General features: G+C 39.7%; 1 protein-coding gene across 7 annotated transcripts in view; it reads right to left on the reverse strand.

The window, feature by feature from the left end:
* Positions 1-22,849, reverse strand: part of LOC117425525 (kazrin-like) — a 321,926-nt gene that overhangs the window by 240,846 nt on the left and 58,231 nt on the right. For all 7 annotated transcript variants that reach the window (XM_059002564.1, XM_059002565.1, XM_059002563.1 and 4 more), the window contains one exon: positions 21,039-21,196. In XM_059002564.1, the coding sequence (XP_058858547.1) occupies positions 21,039-21,196 (158 nt within the window). The remainder of the gene's footprint in view (positions 1-21,038; positions 21,197-22,849) is intronic.

The raw sequence follows: 22,849 nt of genomic DNA on the forward strand, positions 1-22,849 counted from the left end.
TGACGTCCTAGGAGTGTCAGCGATCTCCCTATCCTCCTGCTAAGACAGTAACCATGGCAATCAGAACCTGAGCCAACCAAGATTCAACTATTAAATTAAAAGACACCTGCTGGAGATGCTTTGGAGTCGCACAACATACAATATAACTAGGGCTTGAACTTTTCGGTTTTTATTTTCCAGATCTCTACCTCCCTTGAAATGTGCATTCATAGTCGTTAAGCTATCTCTGCATCCTAATAAAGAGAAAATTACTGATTAAATACTGGGTTTAAGATATTTTTTTTCTTTTCTACAAAATCAAGGAGATTTTAAATGATGGACTTGCTATCAGTGTACACTCTGTACTGGGTATTTTATGCTGAAAAAAAAAATCTGTCAGGACAACTCTGTTAAATGAGTGAAAACCGTCATTATTATTTATCATTGTTTTTACAGTGTTTAGTTGGCGTGGATGGGGTTAAATCCCCATCCCTATAAACCTTGTGGGAACGTGGCTGGAGCCTTAATCAGGTAATTGTTTGATTAATGGGTAATTAAGGCTCCAGCCACAGAATACAAAAGGACCCACTCCGGGCTCATAAGGGAGGAGAGCGTATGAGAAAGAAGGGATACTGAAAGAGACAGCAAATGCTAGCAAAACTACTTTGGTAATCGTTTTATTGTTTGTGTTTGTTTTGCTTTGGCCAAAGTGCCCTTTTCTTTTTGTGTTTTGTAAAAGTGTTTGCTTTGTTGTTTAATAAAAACACGAGTGCAGCAGCGCAGTTTTGCCCCGTATGCTTTTATTTGTGTGCAGCTTTCTGGATGCGGACGTCACCACCCACGCCACTCAAAGCCATCCTTGCCACAAAGATGTATTCATTTTTCTCTTGGGCAACATGTATTTAACTCTGTAATCTAACCCTTTATCTTATTTATAAGTTTATATTTAATGACAGATGTGAATAATTTAATGATTTTATTAAATCCATGGTTTCTGTAGGTAGCTGGGAGTAACCTTTATGCTGAAATTAATATAATCCCAGTCGATGTGTTTAGCCCCTGCATGTCTTTCCACAGACAGAATCTCTCTCAGCATGACCTTTGAAGCGAAGGAGAGAAGGTTTCTGTAATTTAATGGTGTGTAGACTGGCTAAATGCATCTCCATCATCAGCCTGGAGGCCACTTGACAGTTGTGTCTGGATAATGATTTGGGGTGTTGGGAATGGACAATAAAGCTAGAATTGTATAATAAAAGCTAGGTTGGGACGCACAAATCTAGAGAGTGATTTAGAAGTCAAAACGGGAACAAAATATTTAATAAATGGAGAAAACACAAAGCTACAGATGGTATATGGTCATTTGTTTTTACCTTTAGAATTGTGTCATCTGTTCAGTGCAGTTTTCCAATACGTGATTTATACAGTCAAACTTATCCACATGTTCAGTGACTTCTCCTGGAGACAATATCTGTTATTCTGTTGTTTATCCATTATGATATCTCTGTCATTCACTTCCATTGGGATTCCATTGGGAGTACAGTTTGGATAAACAGAAGTCACACTGTGTGTCTGATTCTGATGAAGTCAGTCCTGGAGCAGAGGCAGGACTTAATTGGCTTTCTTTACTCAAATCCTTGCCTTATAACTTGGAGATAACAATCTCCCTTGCTAGCATTAAGACTTGGATTTTATATACAGAAGGACAATGCATCGCCTTGTACATACGCCCTGTAGTTTTCACTTAAATAAACGTGTTCATTCCATTTGTCCGCGGTCTAGTTCTAGTCTAGTTCCCATCAGAAAAAAGGACCCAAGTGCCAGGTGACAGTACATCAACAATAGCAAAACAAATGTTAATACATTTACAATTTCAGTGCAAGTACTGTAGTTAACTTATCATGAACTGTCTTGCAAGTATTGCAACTGCCTTAAAATCATTGCAGGCATACCATCAGTGTGTCAGTAATCTATCCTCTCTGAATAGACAAGTCAGAACAAGAGCCTGTCCTGTTCTGTTGAAAATGACCGCCTGCCAGAAACGTGAAACTTTTTTGGGGTATTAAAAAAAAAAAAAAAAAAGGGCATCTTATGAAGCAAGCACTGGTGGTTTAATACAAGCGGTTTATGCAGTACATTCTTTGTACAATAAGACGACAGAGGACATTATTTGAAATATTACTTCTGAAATAACATCAGCCCTACCCTTTAAGACACACCCTTGTGTATTTTTGATAATTCATCGATAAACTTTAAAACACTATGGAAACTAAAAGTTGATTATGTTGACCTTGAGCTCTCCGGGATAAGCCACAGCTGGGTTTTATTAGAGCATTCTACAGTGCCAGGGAATCCCCCTGGATTGCATCAACCACCTATTTGTAGGTGCTGTAAAATAATTAAATCCAGCTTTGGCTCATCCCAGTATAGTATAGATTGGTCCAATCAACCCCAAAGCTTATTTTTGTCATTTTTTCCCAAAATGACTTCCGTCTCATTTAAAGACCAACCATTTAACACATTTTTTAAATATGGATGTACTGCAGATTTCAATAACCCTGTTATGTTACTCCCAACTTGCCAGCACACAATTGAATTTGAGATGCAAATCTTAACCAGTTCCTATCCAGGATACACAGAAATAAACTTTGAATTGTGACCATAAGAGAAACAAAAAAAATTCAACATACACATTTGTACAGTTCTGTATAATGTGAACATTTCAATTCTGTACAGCAAATTACAGTGCATGTGTAAACCTTCTGATCTTAAGCCCGCTGTCCGCTGCGTGAGTGAAATGTGAGTGATATTAACTAGGGTCTCGTATTAACTGAAGTGATATTATCAGCAGCTTGTCTACATTAACTTCAATTCTGTCGGACATTTAAATGTGATTACTCGGACAAAACAGAAGCTCAACCTTTCACATCGGTAACCTACTGCGACCTTCCAGGTTAATCTTTTTGAAGTTTATTTCTCAGGGGCACACAAAATACAGTAATAAGCATTTTAGAGTTACTATATTTTACAGGACTCCGGTTCTTTTTTTTTTTTTTTAAACATCTTGAAATATGGCTGTGTGGTCCAGTGGTTAAAGAAAAGGGCTTGTAACCAGGAGGTCCCCGGTTCAAATCCCACCTCAACCACTGACTCATTGTGTGACCCTGAGCAAGTCACTTAATCTCCTTGTGCTCCGTCTTTCGGGTGAGACGTAGTTGTAAGTGACTCTGCAGCTGGATAAAGGCGTCTGCTAAATAAACAAATAATAATAATAATGTTAATTGTGCAACAGGTTACCATGCTTTATTACTTAATGCGATACTAATCAATGTATTCTTTGCAGCTGACCAAATGCGGCCGAGGTATCCAAGCTGAAGAAAATCACAGGAGATAAAATGTTTATTCCCTGATGCTGGTCAGAAATTACTTTGAATCTGAAAGCAGCAAAACCTGTTGTGTAATGAACAGGTTTCATGATGTTCCAATAAAGAACATGTGTCAAATACATATACTAGTAGAGGACTGAGTTTGTGATCCCCTGAAAAATAAAAGGAGATTGAGTTTGCACAGTATTACACCCACTTAAGCTTTCCAAACTAGTATTGGCACTGCTGTATCTCCAGAAACACACAATAAAACCCCCTATCTCCCCATGTTTTGCAATATATTCAAAAGGTCTGAATGACTACATCAACTCATATTTACTTAATTTCAACCTTAAGTCTGCAAGAGTTGTTATGGTTACAGCATTATCACTCATAACGCAATCATATTATCCAGTCGTATTAAGTGCAGTACATCCAACTGGAGTGCTACAAACCCTTATGACAGACACGCTTTGATTAGGATCCATGGCAGCACATTGTGTTTCTTGTATTACTGGGCAGGAGCAGAGGTACTGTAGGTTCATTTTGACAATATACATTAAGCTGTGGTAAGAGGCACATTTTACATGAACTTCATTGATATTTCCTTCTCTTATATTTTGTTATAAATTACAGAATTGTGACTATTGACGTCAGAGGGTGCGAGAGGGTGTGGGTGATTCACTGGAAACACAGGAGTCAGATCATGTCTTTGAAATGCTGCGCAGGCACACAAGCTATTTTGTTTACAAGGATGCTGGGTTACTCTGGAGACACTCAGGGTCGCTACCAGCAATGGTATTGCCCGGAGTTGTTTATACACACGTATGTGCAGAAATAATAGTCAAAAGGAGAAATAAAGGAAAACAAACATTGTAAATAAAACTACAGAGAATAGTGCTGCTTTGAGTCTTGCCACCTCCGCTAGTCTGCAAGGCATGAGATACAAGGAGGCTGTAGAATTCCCTTGGTACACTTTAATGGGGTTCACCAGGTCCCCCTAAGCTAAATAAATAAGGTCCCTGGGACTGCCCTAACCAGTATGAGTATGTGGAAACAATAGATTGCGGCTGGTTCCTCAGTCATCCCAGCTTGCCCTCTTTTCCACCTGTCACTTGCTGTCGTGTCAGGAACAGGTCATTTCTTTTTTTTTTTTCTCACTCCGGACACTTTGTCTCTCTGTCACTCCAGTTCTCCAAGCAGCGCTCTCACTGTGTCATGTCCTAGAAGGGCAGGGCGAAGGGATAATAAACCATCATTTTTATTTGATTGACTTTTCAAATTCCACACAGCAATCCCAATACAATTCTCAGATGGATTAGATTTGTATCAGAATGTAGATTTGAAAGTAGGAGGCTTGCAGACAGACGTTATTCAAATTAAAAGAGAGAAAGAGAGTCAGATCATAATAAAGCTAACCATTTACTGTAATATTCAAAGAACAGTGCCTGAAAACACATCCCACATGAACAGTTCAAACTAATTTAAATACAGTACCTCTTTTCACAGTACTTTGGGAAATACAGAGGGTTAGCATTATGTACTTAACAGCTGTGTGTGAGGCACTTCTATGCAGAAAAAGAATCAGTGCAACCATTAGAAACGGTGTGCCTATTTCAGAGTACATGGATATAAGCTCCCCTCACAGTATGGTAAATTGTGAGGGTGATTTTTTCTCTGTGTTCAGTGATTAAATATCATATCAAAGCCTTGCAGCTGGATATTTATCTTCCTTCTGCCTTTAATTCGCCTGCGCTTATCTGTTATAGTGCAACAGATAACCCCTTCTCCCACAAACACACAATGCGTATTTGTGTGATTATACGGTACAAATGCATTTCCTTGAGCAGAAAAACAGTTTGGGGCGTCTTGCTTTAGCGCCAATTCATTATCCTTGGGAGAATATAACAAAAAGACAATTTATTATTTCAACATGAAAATGTACAAAATGTATTATCCAGTCTGAAACCTAAAGAGCAAAACGCATATGAAAAGCACAAATTATGATGATGTACCCTTCCTGACAGATGAGACTCACTCGGTGGTGTTCAGTCATTTGAAGTACAATCTTTCTTTAGAGCTCATCGTTACCAATTTACAGCAGCTAGGGAGAGGTTAGTCTAACATAAATGCAGGTGCAGCAGGACAATATATCCAAGAAAGGAAAATGAGTTCCATTGGAGGTTTTGACAAAACTCACTTAAAATCCTCAGGTTTAATTAGAATCTTCAAGAACTAGAGTGGAAAATGAAACGAACAGACCGGCGCAAAATGTAACTACACATTTTCAACGGAGCACTGGAGATTGGCTTTCCTAATGAACAGGTCCATCTTTCAGAGCCACTGCTAATTGTGCTAATTTACCACTCAAATGAGCAAACAGCAAGGACATAACGGCATGCCCTGTGGGGGAGCTTTATTAACAGGAGAAGTTTTCCAAAACACATCCAAGTTTATTCTGGTTTGGTCGGCGCAGGTCGCACACCCCACAGTAAATGGACACTACAGCCCCTAATCTCTCCAGGACCGTCGCGGTCAATGACAAACTTCACAACATTTCAATCTCTGCTTGTTACTCAAACTGTTGTTACTCCGAGCACTTGTCTAAAAGTTCCATTCTCAGCCCTGCAGATACACTGCATGTCAGTAATACACCAAGTGGCAGTGTATATGAAGGCTGTTAATGTGTTTGAGCCAACACCACGAGCGACTTCATTTAGACAGGTGACTCCATAGACACTCATATTCTGATACACTAACTTGTGCTAAACATTCTCTTTTAAGTTTGATCACAATTGGACAAGTGGTTCTCTATATTGCAACATACAAGAGGACCTACAGCTATGGCCAAAAGTTTTGCATCACCCTATAGAATTCTATATAATTTAGCTTCATCAAGTCGAATGAAACCTGCTGAATAATGTGATGTTAGCATATTGAATTACACATCGCTTTGCAGTTTTCCATATACTTAACGAAAAACTGACAACAATTAAAAAACTGGACATTTCAAAATCTAACATATGTTAAGTACTACTATTGTGGCTTCTGGTAGACTTGCAATATAATTTTGCAGTTTATTTTATTACACGATCTTAAATAAAAAGATCTAAAATTATGTTTATAGTTTGCGGTTTGTTTTTTTGTCTCAATCCTCAGATTCTAGGGTGATACAAAACTTCTGCCAGTAGCTGTATATACCCCAGATTCTGATACACTCAATAACTTGCTAAAATAACCTTTATAAGTTGCAATTTTCCAATGCCTTCCCCATGGTTATGCTTTGCATTTACCAGTTTACCATAGCTTGCCATGTTTTTTTTATATATGCTTTACAATGCTAACGTATCTTCACCACACTTTTACTATACTTTAATTACACTTTGCTATGTTTATTATGGTAAACTTTTATAAGGTAATGGTCTAAGCACAACTGTAGAAGCAGTTAAACTGTTTAAAATCTAAATGGAGAGGTTTAAGTTATAAGTCTTGTCTTTCATGATTGTTTTATCTGTAAGGCGATGTGACGGAAATATAATGAGTTCCGGTTGTAAATCTCCCTCTCGACCTGTGAGGATACGAAGTAGCGAAAGGGAAAGGCTTTGGACAGGTTGTCCTGACAGTTCATTCCCTGGGTCGGGAAGTCAATCAGACTGGAAAAAGACGAGACTCCAGTGCGAGAATGTATTGACCTGGAAGGTAAACGAGGTAGCAGCTGCAGGCAATAGAGTCAGCTGTAATCGTTTACCAAGGGGTCATGCATAATCGCATAAAAGGGGCTGGAGAATTGTAAATCTTTTCCTTCGCTTGGGTTTTTGTTACGAGGAAACTGGAAGGACCGGGAGATTGCCCACAATAAATAATGAAAGGAGTTTGTGAGTGTTTTGTTTGTTTGTTTGTCTGTTTAGTAATTGTTTGTTATCACTAGACGGCTAAACACAGATCCGGAGCTGTCACCAAGGGCCAGCACGAAACCGGATCACCACTGCACTACCGTCACGAATAAACATTGTTATCAGCACTTGTTTCACTAATAGCACGTATTATATTGTACTTCACCACAAGCACTGAGAGCACTCACGTGGGAACAGTGATCATGTGTGTCTAATTGTGTGTGTTTTGTACCTTGTCTATTATTTGCGGGACTGCAACTCTTCGTTTTGTTACTGTGCAATACACATTGTTGTGTATTGCCAGCTCTTTATTATCACCTGTACTTTGTTGTCTGTGCGTTCTTGGAATTACTGTATCCGCACTGCACCTGTTATACACCTGTTACCACTTACTACTTTGCCACAGGCGACTATCAAAATACTGCAATAAATTACACACAGTTACACACCCCTCTTCTCAATTCCCATCACAGCGAGCAATGCTGCCCCATGGGGGACATGCACCTAATCCTATTTAGTTCGGTATTTATCCAGCAGAAATCCACAGCGGCTATTCTTAGTGTGTAATCAAACCTAGAGATCAAAGCGCTAGCTAATATCACAGTATATTAAGAGTGAAACCACGTCAGAGAAAAAATTGAGAGAAACCAAGCTCAGGTACTGCATTAACAAAACATGTTCTTTAAAATCTCCATGCAAAATTGTACCCAAGAGCCAAAGCAGACATGCTGCCAAGCATCTTGATAGGTTGTCAGCAGCACAGCTCAGCACACCCCAATGTGAAGCCCTGCTATTAGCATCTTGAGAGGGTGTCAGCAGCACAGCTCAGCACACCCCAATGTGAAGCCCTGCTATTAGCATCTTGAGAGGGTGTCAGCAGCACAGCTCAGCACACCCCAATGTGAAGCCCTGCTATTAGCATCTTGAGAGGGTGTCAGCAGCACAGCTCAGCACACCCCAATGTGAAGCCCTGCTACTTACAGGCAGGTTTGTTGTATTTGCAGTCAGAGTACAACCAAGTACAGTAATTATGGAGTTTCTGAAATGTCTGAGAAATTTCTATGGGTTTATTGGATGGGGGTCCTGAGTCAGGTTGCTTCCTGTCATGGCGGGGAAGACCTGTATTAGAACCTTTTAAATAGAGATATTTCAGGGGCGTGTGGGGCAATTCCTATTTCTAAAAGACCTAAATGTGTTCAAAATGCAAAGCTGCAATCTGGGTCTAAAAGATATTATATTATAGGCATAAGTTGTTATATTAAAGTGTTTGTATCTAACATTTCATACTTCGTGCACTTCCATTAGCTGTCTCAAAGGTGCAGTTCTGAAAGAAACAAGCATCTTCCAAAACATGCATTTGTATTTTGACATCTGGTACTATGCTAGGTTAAAGAACGTTCTCTGACAAGACAAGCACCTCAGACGGTTTCTGACTGGCTTGCAAAGGGAAGCAGTCAGTTGGTTACTGACAGGAAGAAAACATTGCAGACAAAATGAAAACCAGGAGGGAGGATTGGCAGATCGACAGTTACACAAAGCTGTTTATAATTCTGAAAAAAGTACTTTTTAAATAGACTTAATACTGTCTCTTTATGTATACAGTATTATTTCAATGGTTATTTCAAATCATATACCTAAATAAGGAAGTTCTAGTTGCAGGGCGTGTGAGTTTCAAGCTCTCTGCTGCTGATCTATTCCACAAAGACAGCATGGATATGCTGATCTACTGGACAGCACCAGTGCGGACTGCATAAAGCAAACTTACAAACCTTCATCATCATCATCATAAGTCCAGGGCAATTTCCATTTTCTAACCTGAAAACAACCGAAAAGGACTTAATACTACTGTAGATGTTTGGATAAGCAAAAGCTGTTTGTTCTAGATGTAAATCTAGAGAAAAAGTAAATTTAGCTCCTGCTCCTCTTAATATAGACAGCCCAATCGCTCAGCTCCAAAGACAGATCCTGTCGGTTCTGTAACGCACACAAATGCAAGACGATCCAAGAGATTTATACACAAGCTGACCTCTTGTTTCTCTGAATGTTTAATCAGGACAATCATCTGTGTGTAGGGATTGTCCTGGTTGATAAGATCACAGAAGAGGGGGGGGTGAACAGAGAGAGAAAGGAGAGAGATACAAGGTGTTTTCAATGTCTTAAAAAGGTGCATCAACCAAACCAGAGGAGAGATGGAGATAGACGGAGGGTAGTCAGAGGGAGAGTGAGAGGGGAGACACACATGCACACACTGTCTTAAAAGGAATATTAGCTAAACCATTGTCCTACCTCTCATTAGCACAACAGTTTTTAACCTAAACATGATACCTTTGGAATTTTAACTTCAATTCCAGAAACGTGTTTCAAATCCATATTTGTGAAAAGAAAGACTTGAAATCAACCAGAATGACTCAAAATCTGACAAAAAAAGCAAAGAAACTGCTGGGTAACAGAAACAGATAGGCCTCCCTTTGCATAGCATTGGGTCTTTACTTTGAGCTGAACTACTGTACCTATGTAGTAAATCATGTAATGGCTTGAAATGGCTAAGGAACGGCAGTCGTATATAGAAATGCACGAATGCCATCAAAATGTCAATTTGCACACTACAAATTCCACTGCATTTACTCACAAACCACACCGTTAACCATGTGTTTCACCAAGACTGAAGACCAGAGGAAAATAGGCAAAGTATGCTCAAGGACAAACCACAATCCAAGGCAGTCATCTTATTTCAATGTTTCCATGGCAACAAATACAAATTCAATATTCTCAATTGTCCTCCTCTTTTTCTCCATTTGGGCTGCATTTCTAGAAATGTTTAACTAGGAATTATTCAGCTAGTGATACCATCTACAAATATACCTTAAATAAATCCTTACTGCACAAGGTTTAATAACAGTGGAATGTGCTTCCGCAGTAACTCATGTTAGTGTGATAAGGCTTATGAGATTTGTACAGTTGTACTAATTCAATTAAAAGAGGCTTGGTTGTGGGGTGCATGTGTTTTACCCCACTCAGTCTCGTTGCTTGTTGAATATCTTGATATCACAGGATAGAGAAGTGTATTTAAATTAATTTTAAAAATCAGTAGGACCTCCCACAAGTACACTGGTACCCCAATGGTATCCACTTACTATGCAGGTTTTATTTAGTAGTACTGCATGTAATTCAAATTGTCACAATTGAGGAGTGCTGTGAGGGGAAATCCATTGTTTCTGATAGAAACCACTACCACTCCCCCAAAGCATTTATGTACACAAATTAAATAATAAGCCAGTGCAGGCACATACAGAGGGTCCTCATAATTGTGTAACGTGTACAGTAAATGAAAAATGATAGTTAAATGCAATTGGAAATGTCTATAGGTGGATAGTATGAATGTACATACTAATACAAATACGACTACTACTACCAACAACAACAACAACAACAACAACAGCAACAACAACAACAGCATGACTCTGTTACTGGATTCTTTATTGGAATTCATGCAGCTAAGATTTTGATGTCTAAAGATTTACAGCGCTGAGGTACATCACTGGAACAATGAAGTGTGCATGTGTAATTGAGAGTAAAGGAATAGCACACTGTTAGAATGGAACTATAACCCTAACTCTCCATTCAGTCATTCACAACCTAAAGCAATACTCTGCTTTCAGTTCTACTCTTACATATTTGATCGTCTTAAGCATTCTTCCCATGTTTGTAGCCATTCCTTCACATTTGAGTTCTGTGAGAAACACATCAAGGGACTGACCTGTTATTTTTGCCTTTGATGTCTGTTTAAAAAGGGACCAGCACAAGCAGATGGGAAAGGGTAGCCAGGGCACATTCCTGAGGCAAAGGCCCACAGAGTCTGTGTGACTCAATTCAATACAAATATGAAATAGTATTACAGCGATATTAACAACATTTGTTGAATCACTTAAGAACCATAAAGGAATTACATCTTATATCAATCATCTTTATGGCATCTCTTTGTGATAAAATTGTCACTTTAAGTGTTTTGATTACTTTGAATAGATGTGGGTTACTTTAGTGATGCCCTTGAGGCCCAATTGTCCTTGACTGGGCTTCAAAGAGAGTGCAGCTTCTAACAAGTATGTCAAGACCCTCCCCTGCCATTGCTGTAAATACGAAATCTGAGCAATCCCCAACATAGAACACATCTTGCACCATGACCTCCACCCCATGCATGCACATTGAAAACAACGTTCAAATGGACGGACAGATACCGCACACAACCCCAGATTCTGCTTGTCAAGGGTTTCTCTAGATATTGGTACAAATGTAAGTGTGACATACATCCAGACAGACGACCTCCACAAACCCCCATATTACACTATGTAACACAATTTTTGTTCCTGGGTAGTAAGTGTTATTTCCTTATTGCTTATGCCTCAAAAGTATAGAAAATGGCTATTATTCCCCACAAACTTTGCTTTTGTGACCAGGACAGTGATATTTTGAAATTTACCTAATTTCCAATGAGAAAACGGGCGAATTTGTGTCTTTTCGTTCACATAAAGTCAGAAAAAAACATATGAATCCAAATTAACATGTATTTATACTAAAGTAATACAAAAATGACTACAAAAGATTTAAAAGTGAGTAGTTTTTCGAGATTTACGATTATACTGTAAATCACTTTCACGAATCAGCCCCCAAATGTAGTCTCCCATCATGTTCTCGTTATACTGTCCTTGGTAGCGGCATTCAAAGTCCAGTATATCCTGGTGGAAGCGCTCGCCTTGCTCCTCCGAGTACGCTCCCATGTTCTCCTTGAATTTATCAAGATGAGCATCAAGGATATGGACTTTGAGGGACATCCTACAGCCCATTGTGCCGTAGTTCTTCACCAGAGTCTCAACCAGCTCCACATAGTTTTCGGCCTTGTGATTGCCCAGGAAGCCCCGAACCACTGCGACAAAGCTGTTCCAAGCCGCTTTCTCCTTACTAGTGAGCTTCTTGGGGAATTCACTGCACTCCAGGATCTTCTTTATCTGTGGTCCGACGAAGACACCGGCTTTGACCTTTGCCTCAGACAGCTTAGGGAAGAAGTCTTGAAGGTACTTGAAGGCTGCCGACTCCTTATCTAGAGCTCTGACAAATTGTTTCATAAGGCCCAATTTGATGTGCAGTGGTGGCATCAGCACCTTCCGGGGGTCCACCAGTGGCTCCCACTTGACATTGTTCCTCCCCACAGAGAATTCGGTCCGCTGTGGCCAGTCCCGCCTGTGGTAGTGCGCCTTGGTGTCCCTGCTGTCCTAAAGGCAAAGATAGCAGGGAAACTTGGTAAAACCGCCTTGGAAACCCATCAGGAATGCCACCATTGCAGCCTCTTGATGCCATCTCAGAAAAATGCAGATATGTATCCACTTAGGCAACTGGAACTAAACTGAACTGGTGGGCTTAAGGCCCCTGTATTTATACTACTATTTATATTACTGGAAAGTTCTAGAAAGTTCTAGAAGTTACTCCAAGTTTACTCAGCACTGAATCTATCTGGAATGTTCTGGAAAATAGGTAAATTCCGAAATATCACTGTCCTGGTCACAAAAGCAAAGTTTGTGGGGGAATAATAGCCATTTTCTATACTTTTGAGGCATAAGCAATTAGGAAATAACACTTACTACCCAGGAACCAAAAAAATTGTTACACGGTGTTATCATACACCAATTAACTTCAACAAGCGCTTCTCTGCAAAACTCTGAAGGACGACAGGGGTACAGTATGCATCCCAAGTGGGGGATAATAAACCATGAATATTAGATGGAACGGAAAGACAGACACCCCTATACCACTCTAGTACCTGATATGCTCAATAACATGCTAAATAATGTTAATACCAAGTCTCATGAAAACAGGGGAAGTGGTTCCCCAGATATATACAAAATATGTGAAGTATGACAGGTATGTACAACCATCTCCGCTATGTCCCCTATATTTCATTCCTGGTGGGGACAATAAAACAAACTCTTACACATACACTATTGTGGGCAACTGTTGAGAACTAAATAGGATAATAAAGATCTGCTAATTAATTAACAAAATACATACTTAAAAAAACAGTTTAGGACACTTTCAATTGCATTGCAGCGAGACAGATGGATATATTGGAAAAGAATCAAAACGGCTTTGGATTTCAGATTAATGTATGCATGGAAGTGTCAGAATCGTGACCTTCAGATCTGAGTTCAAATCATATGTGGGTTGAAGCCTCATTGTCAATCTCCATTTCTATTCCCTAGGAAGAACTACATGCAGACTTCATTTTCTGCCGATAACCGTACTCTGTCCTTAAAGGAATGTAAGAAATTAATATTAAAGATTTTATAAAAAGCATGCTTTAAACATCAGTTCAGACCGTTAAACAAATTACCTGAAAAACCACAATGTCAACTTCTACATCTCAATGCTTATTTTGTGGGAGCATCCCAGTATCCTTAGGCAAGACGTTTCATAGAGAGGGTGCAGAACAGTGGAAATGGCCTTGGAGAAGATTAGCTGGTGCTTGAAGATGCAGGAAGGGAGACACGTTCTGACAGGTTTCCATCTGCCACTGGGACTGACTGGTTTGAAACCAGATTCAATCATTTCCATCAGCAGCAGATCGAGATCAAATCATTTTTAAATTGGGACTGTCAGGCCAGGAGTACATAATAAAAAGTGTCCAACTTGAAAGATGTAAGAGGTGTGGTTTTAAATCTACTTAGAGGCGGGGGGGGGGTGATATGTAGACAGAACATATATGCATATATTGTTATTCACATTTCCATTTCTTTATCAGTAGGAGAAAGGTAATTGTAGTGATACGATTACATTCCTGTAGGTAACCGTAGTGACATCTTTCTGTTTTAACCCTTAAGTGCCTAGAAGGATGTGTGGCATACTGGAAACACCCTATTTGAATAGAAGACACGAGTGGATTTGGTTTTAGTGAGGATGCCGCAGAATTGGCAGTATAAAAAAAGAAAGGGGTTGGGCAACAGTGAAATCAGTTTATTGTAAAACTCAGATTAAACAGTACAGCGGAGAGGCAGATAAGCCTATACTGTTATCTTTATGCTGTTATATAATCCTGCCTAGGGGCTGTCAAAGTATAACACAGCAGGGTAATTCACCAGCTTGACATGCCTTATAACCCTGTAGGCCTGGGTTTGAATCCAGCCGAGTTGTGTGGTCTCAACCCCAACACAGAGGATTACAGTGCTGATACTGTGCCTGGTTGAAGCCAGTACCACCCTTCCTCATTTTAAATCAGCGCAAAAATAAAAGCCGAGATAACACTGTAGTCGAGAGCCACAGGTACCCCTTTATAACACTGTAGTCAAGAGCCACAGGTACAATGCCACGCCATTGGTTCCGCATTATAATGAGAATACCAGTGCTGGTGGAAAGGAATTACAGCATGGGACAAATGGAAGCCACATCCGTGTCTCCTTATTACAGGTCCCGCAGTATAAAAGACCTGCCTTATAAAGAGGGGTCTCTATACCACTTCAAATGATCGCCATTCAATCCTGGACCTATTTCGAGCACAAATTGTGGGGGTTTGGATGAAGTGGACTACTGCCCACTGGGCATCAAAGGTCAAGACCACCAATCTTTTACAAGGGTTTAAACCCAGCTCTCCAACTGTGTCCTAATTTTACTCTTACTTCTTGAACCCAAGACAGAAAACATTTCTTGCCATAAAATGTGGACATTTTTTTGTAATTCAGAAATCCACATTTGTAATGCTGAAGAACAATAACAAAACAGTTGCTTTGTTCAGTCAAAACTCAAGACGAAGCTGCTGCTGTTGATTGTAAACAAAGTGTCTATCTTTGTTTATATGTACCAACATGTTGATATATGGCCTGTGAATTCTGAGTGCTCTTAAGGGTAATTGCAGTGCTGGGCGGCTGTAGCACAGCACTTATCATTCCCTCTGTATCTGCTTACCACAGTCTCCATTTGCACACATTGTCATCGCCCTGAGATTACAATGCTCACACATTCTGTTATACAAGGCAGCAAACAATACATGATTTTGTTAATAGAGAACACATTCTTCTAGCAATTGATGTGGTCTTTTTTTCCCCCCAAAGCAATCAAACAATTACTTCAACTGTTCCAATGAGCTACTTTATAGGGTCAATAATGTGAAAAAGAGGATGAGTTTCAAAAAAAGCAATTCCCATTGTGTGTCTTTGTAGACTACACCTCTTATTTAGATGGATAAATAACTGCGGTGGTGCATTTTTTATTTTACCCCCTCAAATACTGCAGATTTCAACAGGTAACCTACTCGAGTTCTGTTCAGTCAATGACACTTGAAAAACTAGAACTTAGAAACAATTTCATCCATAACACCACAGCAAGCAAGAGAGACAAAAAATGACCCTGTTCATTCAGTTTATTAAAAAAACAACAACAAAAAAAAAAGAAACCACGAACAAACATGACAACTGAAACTATTGAGGATGCTGTGACAGGCCTGCAAAAGATGGTTGCCAAGCAACCAGGGCACTCAATTGCTCAGGTTATGTAAATTCCTGCATTATTGTCTGTTAATGAATCAATGTCACTCTGTTTTATTCACATTTATTTGGTTTCTTTTAATCGAGCATTTCTGTGAGTTACAGCAGCAAATACTGTTTTTTTTAAACCATACACGATAATTAAAATTAGATATGGCTCTCAAAGAGAGACTGTTACAATAGACGCAAACAGCAGGCAATGGACTGCAGCAGAGCAGCAGAATGTTCCAGAGAGCAGAGTATGCTGGTTAAGAGCAGGAGACTGTAGACACGTTTTACTGTACAATAAGAGATATTTAGGAGGATATGTCACGAAAAACATGACACAAATCCTTGCAATTGATTTTCTACATTTTCTATATGTTAGACATCAAGAATACACTGTAGCTAATTTATTTGAAGGTACTGTACAGTTATCTATTACTTTTTACAAAGGCAGAGCATGTCCCTTCTGACTGAGCTGCACGTAGTAAAGTGCATCTTCATGTTTTTGAAATTCCTTTGTTAAAATATCTTCATTCAACTCAAAATGTACTTCCATCTTAAAATATTTGGCATTTTGTGAATAGCAACGTTTTGTAATTTTTTTTTTTTTTTTTTTTTAAATGTTATGCAGCATGCTAACCTGAGTTGCAGTGTGTCACAATGCGTATGTTGGAGCTACAGTACACTGGGTTCATAGTATCCACAACTGTAAAATGGTGGTTTCTCAAAATGTATTTAATCCATAAAATCATGTTTTACCATCAGGTCTTCAACCTCCTTTCAAATAATCATTGCAAAAGCTTTTCAAAAAGTACATTAATTCTTATGCAAAGTAAGGTGCGAGGTCACCTCTTCATTCCAAAACTCTTCAGTTCCTATGATTCATCCGCATGCTTAAGAAATCATAAAGCTGTGACTAATAACAATTTTTTTTTTTTAAAAACCACTGGATTTAACACGAAACAAAAAAAAGTGTGCAGGCCTCCGTGAGCAGAAAAAATGCAAATAACCAAGATAAAAAGCTTTAAATGATTAAAGTAAATTACCACCGGAATTTGGTTCAGCCGAGACATTAAATAGCTGGTGGTATATTAAACCGTCTCCTTTAAGCAAATCTTAAGCATGTATTGAACGTTGGTTCTGTTTCCATCGTGTAAAATCAATAGGACCCATCCTGCCACTTCACATATTCTGAGGTACTGCATGTTTCACTACAAAAATCCCCATGCAAGGGCTCCCAAGTGGCGCATCCGGTAAAGGCAGTCTGCGTAGAGTGCAGGATGCGCCCTATAGCCTAGGCATTGCCGGTTCGAGTCCAGGCTATTCCACTGCCGACCATGGACAGGAGCTTCCAGGGGGCGGTGCACAACTGGCCGAGCAACCCCTGTAGTATGGCCGGGCGCCTGCGGGCTTGCCTGTAAACTGCCCAGATCTGCATTGTCCTCCAATGCTGTAGCTCTGAGCTGGCAGCATTGCGAGTCTGCAGTGTGTAAAGAAGCGGTTGGCTGACGGCACACGCTTCAGAGCACAGCGTGTGTTCATCTTCGCCCCTCCCGAGTCAGCGCAGGGGTGGTAGCGGTGAGCTGAGCCTAAAAAATAATGGGATATTCTAAACTGGGAGAAAATAATAATAAATAAAAATAATTGGCGACTACCAAATTAAAAAAAAAGAAAGAAATCACCATGCAGTGTTAGATAAAGGAAGTCAAGCTAAGCAGTGGCGGTATTTAGATCTGTCTATGTTTAGATTCACTGACCCCATTATGACTTTTTATTGAGGGTACTGTAGGAAGAATTGAAGTTATGTATCTAATTGAAGGATACAATTAATTAATATGGTTTAATTTAATTTAATTAGCACTCTAATTATAAATGTCTTTACAAGTTCAAGATTGTCAAGATTAACAATTGAGCAGTTAATCACACGACACTTCTATATTTTATGAAAAATGGACGTTACTTTTTCTTTTCATTGTTAACATCCCGAAAACTTTTTACACTTCTAACTTTCAAAATGTCTGAGGCTTTTTCACCTCCTGTACACTAATTTCTGGAAGCAAAAGTCTATAGTTCATTGGAAATGAGCAGAGGCAAAGCCTTGCACTTCTACACCAACACTATTAAGAGTGTGCACTGCCGGGCTCCCGAGTGGCGCATCCAGTAAAAGCACTCGCTAGAGTGCAAGATGCGCTCTATAGCCTGGACGTCGCGAGTTCGAGTCCAGGCTATTCCACAGCCGACCGTGGACGGGAGCTTCCAGGGGGAGGCGTTCAATTGGCCGAGCGTCGCCCGGGGGGAGGGAGGGTTAGGTCGGCCAGGGTGTCCTTGGTTCACCGCGCACCAGCGACCCCTGTAGTCTGGCCGGGCGCCTGCGGGCTTGCCTGTAAGCTGCCCAGGGCTGCGTTGTCATCCGACGCTGTAGCTCTGAGGCGGCTGCACGGTGAGTTCGCAGTGTGTAAAGAAGCGGGCGGCTGACGGCACACGCTTCAGAGGACAACGTGTGTTCATCTTCGCCCCTCCCGAGTCAGCGCAGGGGTGGTAGCGGTGAGCTGAGCATAATAAAATAATTGGGCATTTCAAATTGGGTAGAAAATAATAAAAAACTAATTGGCAACAACTAAATTATAATAAAAAAAAAAAAAAAAAGAGTGTGCACTTCCATGCCGGCTGCAATTACCACTAAACTAGTATTTTATCTTCAAGTGTACATGACCTTTATAGTTCTGTTCTACTGGGAGCACTTTCCCCTTTATTTAGACCTTCCTTCCCTCAGGCCAAATGGGATTGCAGGCGTGTGACCACTGGCTCCAGCCCACCATTCATCTCTTCTTTCAGATCAATGTTACAATGATTACTTTCACGGACGCTGCAGCTGCGCCCCGGCCGCTGGCAGACCCTCTTACTGGCAACAGAAAGCAGGTGGGGGTGCAGAGGATGTGCAGGGGTTTCAGAAACTTGGATCAATACCATAATCAGGTTCAGTTTTCCTTGCTAACGATACGTTTTGTTATTTTCTGTGATGGCAAAGCCAATCTTTATTAACGTGACTGCGTTAGTTCGGCCCTCCTTTATATCAAAAGAGCAGTGAACTGTATCGACCGCTGATCACAGGGGATTCCCTGTTTCTGATAACTTGAAACAGCATATCCTTCGTTGTGGGTGCCAGCCTCGGTGTACAGCGAAAGCCAAAATATTTAATATTAAGTAATGCTTCAGTCTTATACAAAATACATGTTGCAGTAATTTATAAAAGGTGACAGAGGGCTTCTCGTGGTGGTTTTTCCGTTACAAACATCCCCAATATGAAATTAAATGGCAACTGACAACCCTAACTTACATAGATGTGTATAACATGTATCATAGATTTACAATGCGTCTCAGATATATTTGACATTTTGAAGAAGTGAAGCTTTGTGGGATGACAATGTAATTTAACGTATTTGTATTACTATTATTTTATAAATTTGAATCTGTACACTTATGTTAATTGTAAAATAAATAAATGCATTGATCCAGATGCTCCAGCCATGTCCAAAATTAGCAGGACCAAATCGGTGCAAGGTATTTCTTTATTGATTTAGTAACTTGTAAACATGTACAATACTCCTACAGCACAATACACAACTTTCCAACATAATCTCGTTAAAGCGTTGACAGATTGGACCTCATATTATACATCATTCACTTCTCAAACAAAGGAACCATGCGAGTCATACAGACAAAGAAGATGGGAGTTTAGAGGTCCTGTTTATCAAACTACCAGTATGATTTAAAACCAATTTCTAGCACCTCTATAAGCACCCAGTCAATCCTCGGTCCTCAGGAAACACCTCATTTGTCATTGGCCGTCTGGTTCTTCTCATCATCTGTGTGTTTCCTCAGTGCTCCAAGGAAGCAGCAGCATATAATAAAATATAGAAACACTGGCAGGTCACTTTGCCATGGCCAATTATTTAACAACATTTATATTACAATAAAACAAATTCAGCCCTCAGTCTCTGGTATTTACATTATAAATCATAAAGCCACTCTCTGCAGATTTCAGAACATTCCCTCTTATTTTGTCGTCTCATGCACTGTAGACTTTTTAGGAGGTTTTTTGATCTTGATTTAGAATTTCACAGTTGTTATTAGATTATCCAAACAATGTGATTATCCAAACAATTCAATGATCCAAACAATCCGATTATCCGAACAACCCCTGGTCCTAATTACTTTGGATAACTGAGGTTTTACCGCATTTTGGATTTAAATTGGAGTTTGGTATGGGAAGAGTCACTGGATGCAGTTCCTAAATACTGTGCATAGCAAAATATAAAACAGAACTAGCACCAATAACACCTGTTTCAGCAGAGCTTTATAGAAGCTGAGAACATTAGTGCTTTCACTATACCCAGAGGCACTTGATAATCTCTACACGTATGCACAAACATGTAAGTGGATTTCTGCTTGGCTTTGAACATTAAATATGCTTTTTAGCTTCAGAAAGAAATGCTGAAAGTGGAGCGTCTTCCTTTGAGCTTTAATCAGCATGTTGCACAAGGGGTCTTTTAATAGCAGCTGATCCCTCCATTTCAGCATCAACATCAGTGGAGGGAGCATTAGTCATCTATACTACTGCTTTGGTGTTTACAGGACATGCCCAGATGAAGTGTGAAATAAATACCCAACACCTCTTCTGTTGCAGCCACATCTGCTTCATCTCCTCCCTTCTCTCTTACCCTCCTAATGGACTTATTAAAACAGAGCCGTGGATCCAATACAGAATGCTGTTTGTGTTCTTGATTACATTCAAACCAAGATACAGCACTACAGGTCAAGTCGACAAGCAGCTAGTTTCAGAGAGCACAAATACAGAATGAATCTTGGATTACCTAACTTTAGTCCAAGTATAGTGCTAATCAGGGCCTGTGAAACGAGCCGTTAGTGTTTTGCCTGCTAAACAATTAAGAAATCAGTACAATATGTTCTCTGTGGGTGATTTCAGCTCAAATGGACCAATGAGCATGACAGTCTCTTGGGTCAATTAATTATTTTGTAGGAAAGCTCTATAAAATAAGCTTAAAAAAGGTAATATAACATTTGGTCAAAAGTAATTAAAAAATGGGCCTTTTTATCACCGTCAGACACATTGGTGGGGCATCAGATACACAGTTGTCCTTTTTCATGCATCGGAACCCTTTGCTACACCACATGCGGCTCATCTGCCTACCACAAAAATAACAAAACCTCCCCAGAATTCAGTACACTCGAGCTGGAATGTAAAAATGCGCCCTCTTTAAAAAACGTCCTACCTGTGCATCCATTAGCAGTTGTCTCATTAAGGTCATGGATTTCTTCAGAGTTTCCTTCTCGCTGGGCAGGAAGGTGTCATCTTCATCATTCAAGGCCTTGGGCCCGTTTACCATAAAGTGAGCGATCTGGTCATTCAGGGTGTTCAGTGACTGCACAGCTGAGGAGGAACAGACACTGCCGTTACAGATCTGAGTCTGACTGGATGCTCTGCAGCCATACAGATGTAGGACTCTAAAACAACATTACATAGCCTATAAATTTAAATACGAGTCCGGCAAAGTTCCATCTTATTTCAACTTTCAATAAAAGAGGTAATTGCTATTCTTTGATATCTTACACAAAGTGTATTATGTCCTGAAAACAAGAATGGATTGTGCAAAGCTGGCATTTGCAAATAAAGAACCCAATGACTGGGACAGTTAACCAGAAAGTCTGAAACAGAACAGAAACTCAGAGGCACTTTGTTTAATTATTTAAAATCTGTTTGTAATATTTAAGTGGAAATGACAACTGCTTTTCCAATGCGAGTGTAAATGTATTTGTAATGATTAATATGAAAGAAGCAACCAGACTGTGTGTGTGTCTCCCAGAACCCCCTGGAAAAGTTTTCAATAAATACAAACACTATAAAAGTAAAACTTTTACTACAACCTATACAGTGGGTTGTTGGTGTTTGTGGCAAGTCTTTGTTATACAGTAACTGCAATTGCACCTGTTTTATTCTGCCACAATGATGAAAGCATATACAAGTTTTTAAAATCAACAAGTTGTATAAAAAATACGTTGAAATAAAGAGCTCACCAAATGAAAGTCAATCACTTTGACCTACGCTATATCCACAGTATGTGAAACATGTAGGTGTAACATGCTTACAAACATGCGTCTCCATCGCTCCCGCTTGTTGATAAACTCAATAACGTGCCAAAGAACGTCCTTACTAAGTTTCATCAAAACTGGACAAGCTGCTCTCTACAAATATGTAAAGGCCTTGAATGGTCCCTTGTATCTGTCTCAATTGCTACCCCCCACCCACAGGACTTGAAATTCAGACAAGACATGCAGCCAGTCCGAGGTTTCAGAGCTACCTCCAAATCAGTTTTATTACGTTCAATGAATGTTAAATAAAAAGGTCAGTAATGTGATTAAATTGTTCCACACTTTCACCTGCATGAACAACTCCTTTCAGTAAACCTACAGATGCATTCATTATGTGATTAGTGTGATCAGTTCAAAGCAGACTCAGCAGGGGCCTGATTGTTCAAACTCCTGGCACCTGGTCATTTAAAAAATATACCTAAAAACAGAAAGTTCCGAAACCCAGAACTGGGCTTGATACTCCACCAGCACAAAAAAATGATTTAGTACGAGGCTGTTTTACAGGGTCACAGATATGCAGCAGGAAAACAGTGTAGCAAATAGCAATGAGACTGGACAGGTAGAAAGCAGACCAATGGGATATAAGGTAGATGGTAGGGTTAGTGCTTTCACCTGGGACAAAATAAACTCAATTATTCTTATTTCAATTCTGGTGCTGTAATCAATGCATGAGATATTCAGCCTATTAAAAGTGTTGCCAGTGCATCCAAATGAGATATACTGAAGTACCAAATAGGATAACTATTGTTGCGTTACCCGAGTTACAGCTCACTACTCAGGCTAGAAATCAAATCTTATGTTGGACGGGTTAAACTGTTCGTCCTTTTGTTCCGGTTTTATGCAAACTAACATAACTCTGCAGGGTGCAATGAATTGGATGAAAGTCAATGAATGCTGCAATACAAAAAGACAACATATGCTACTGTGTGCATTG

The sequence above is a fragment of the Acipenser ruthenus genome, chromosome 27 (assembly GCF_902713425.1).
Source record: "Acipenser ruthenus chromosome 27, fAciRut3.2 maternal haplotype, whole genome shotgun sequence".
Taxonomy (NCBI): domain Eukaryota; kingdom Metazoa; phylum Chordata; class Actinopteri; order Acipenseriformes; family Acipenseridae; genus Acipenser; species Acipenser ruthenus.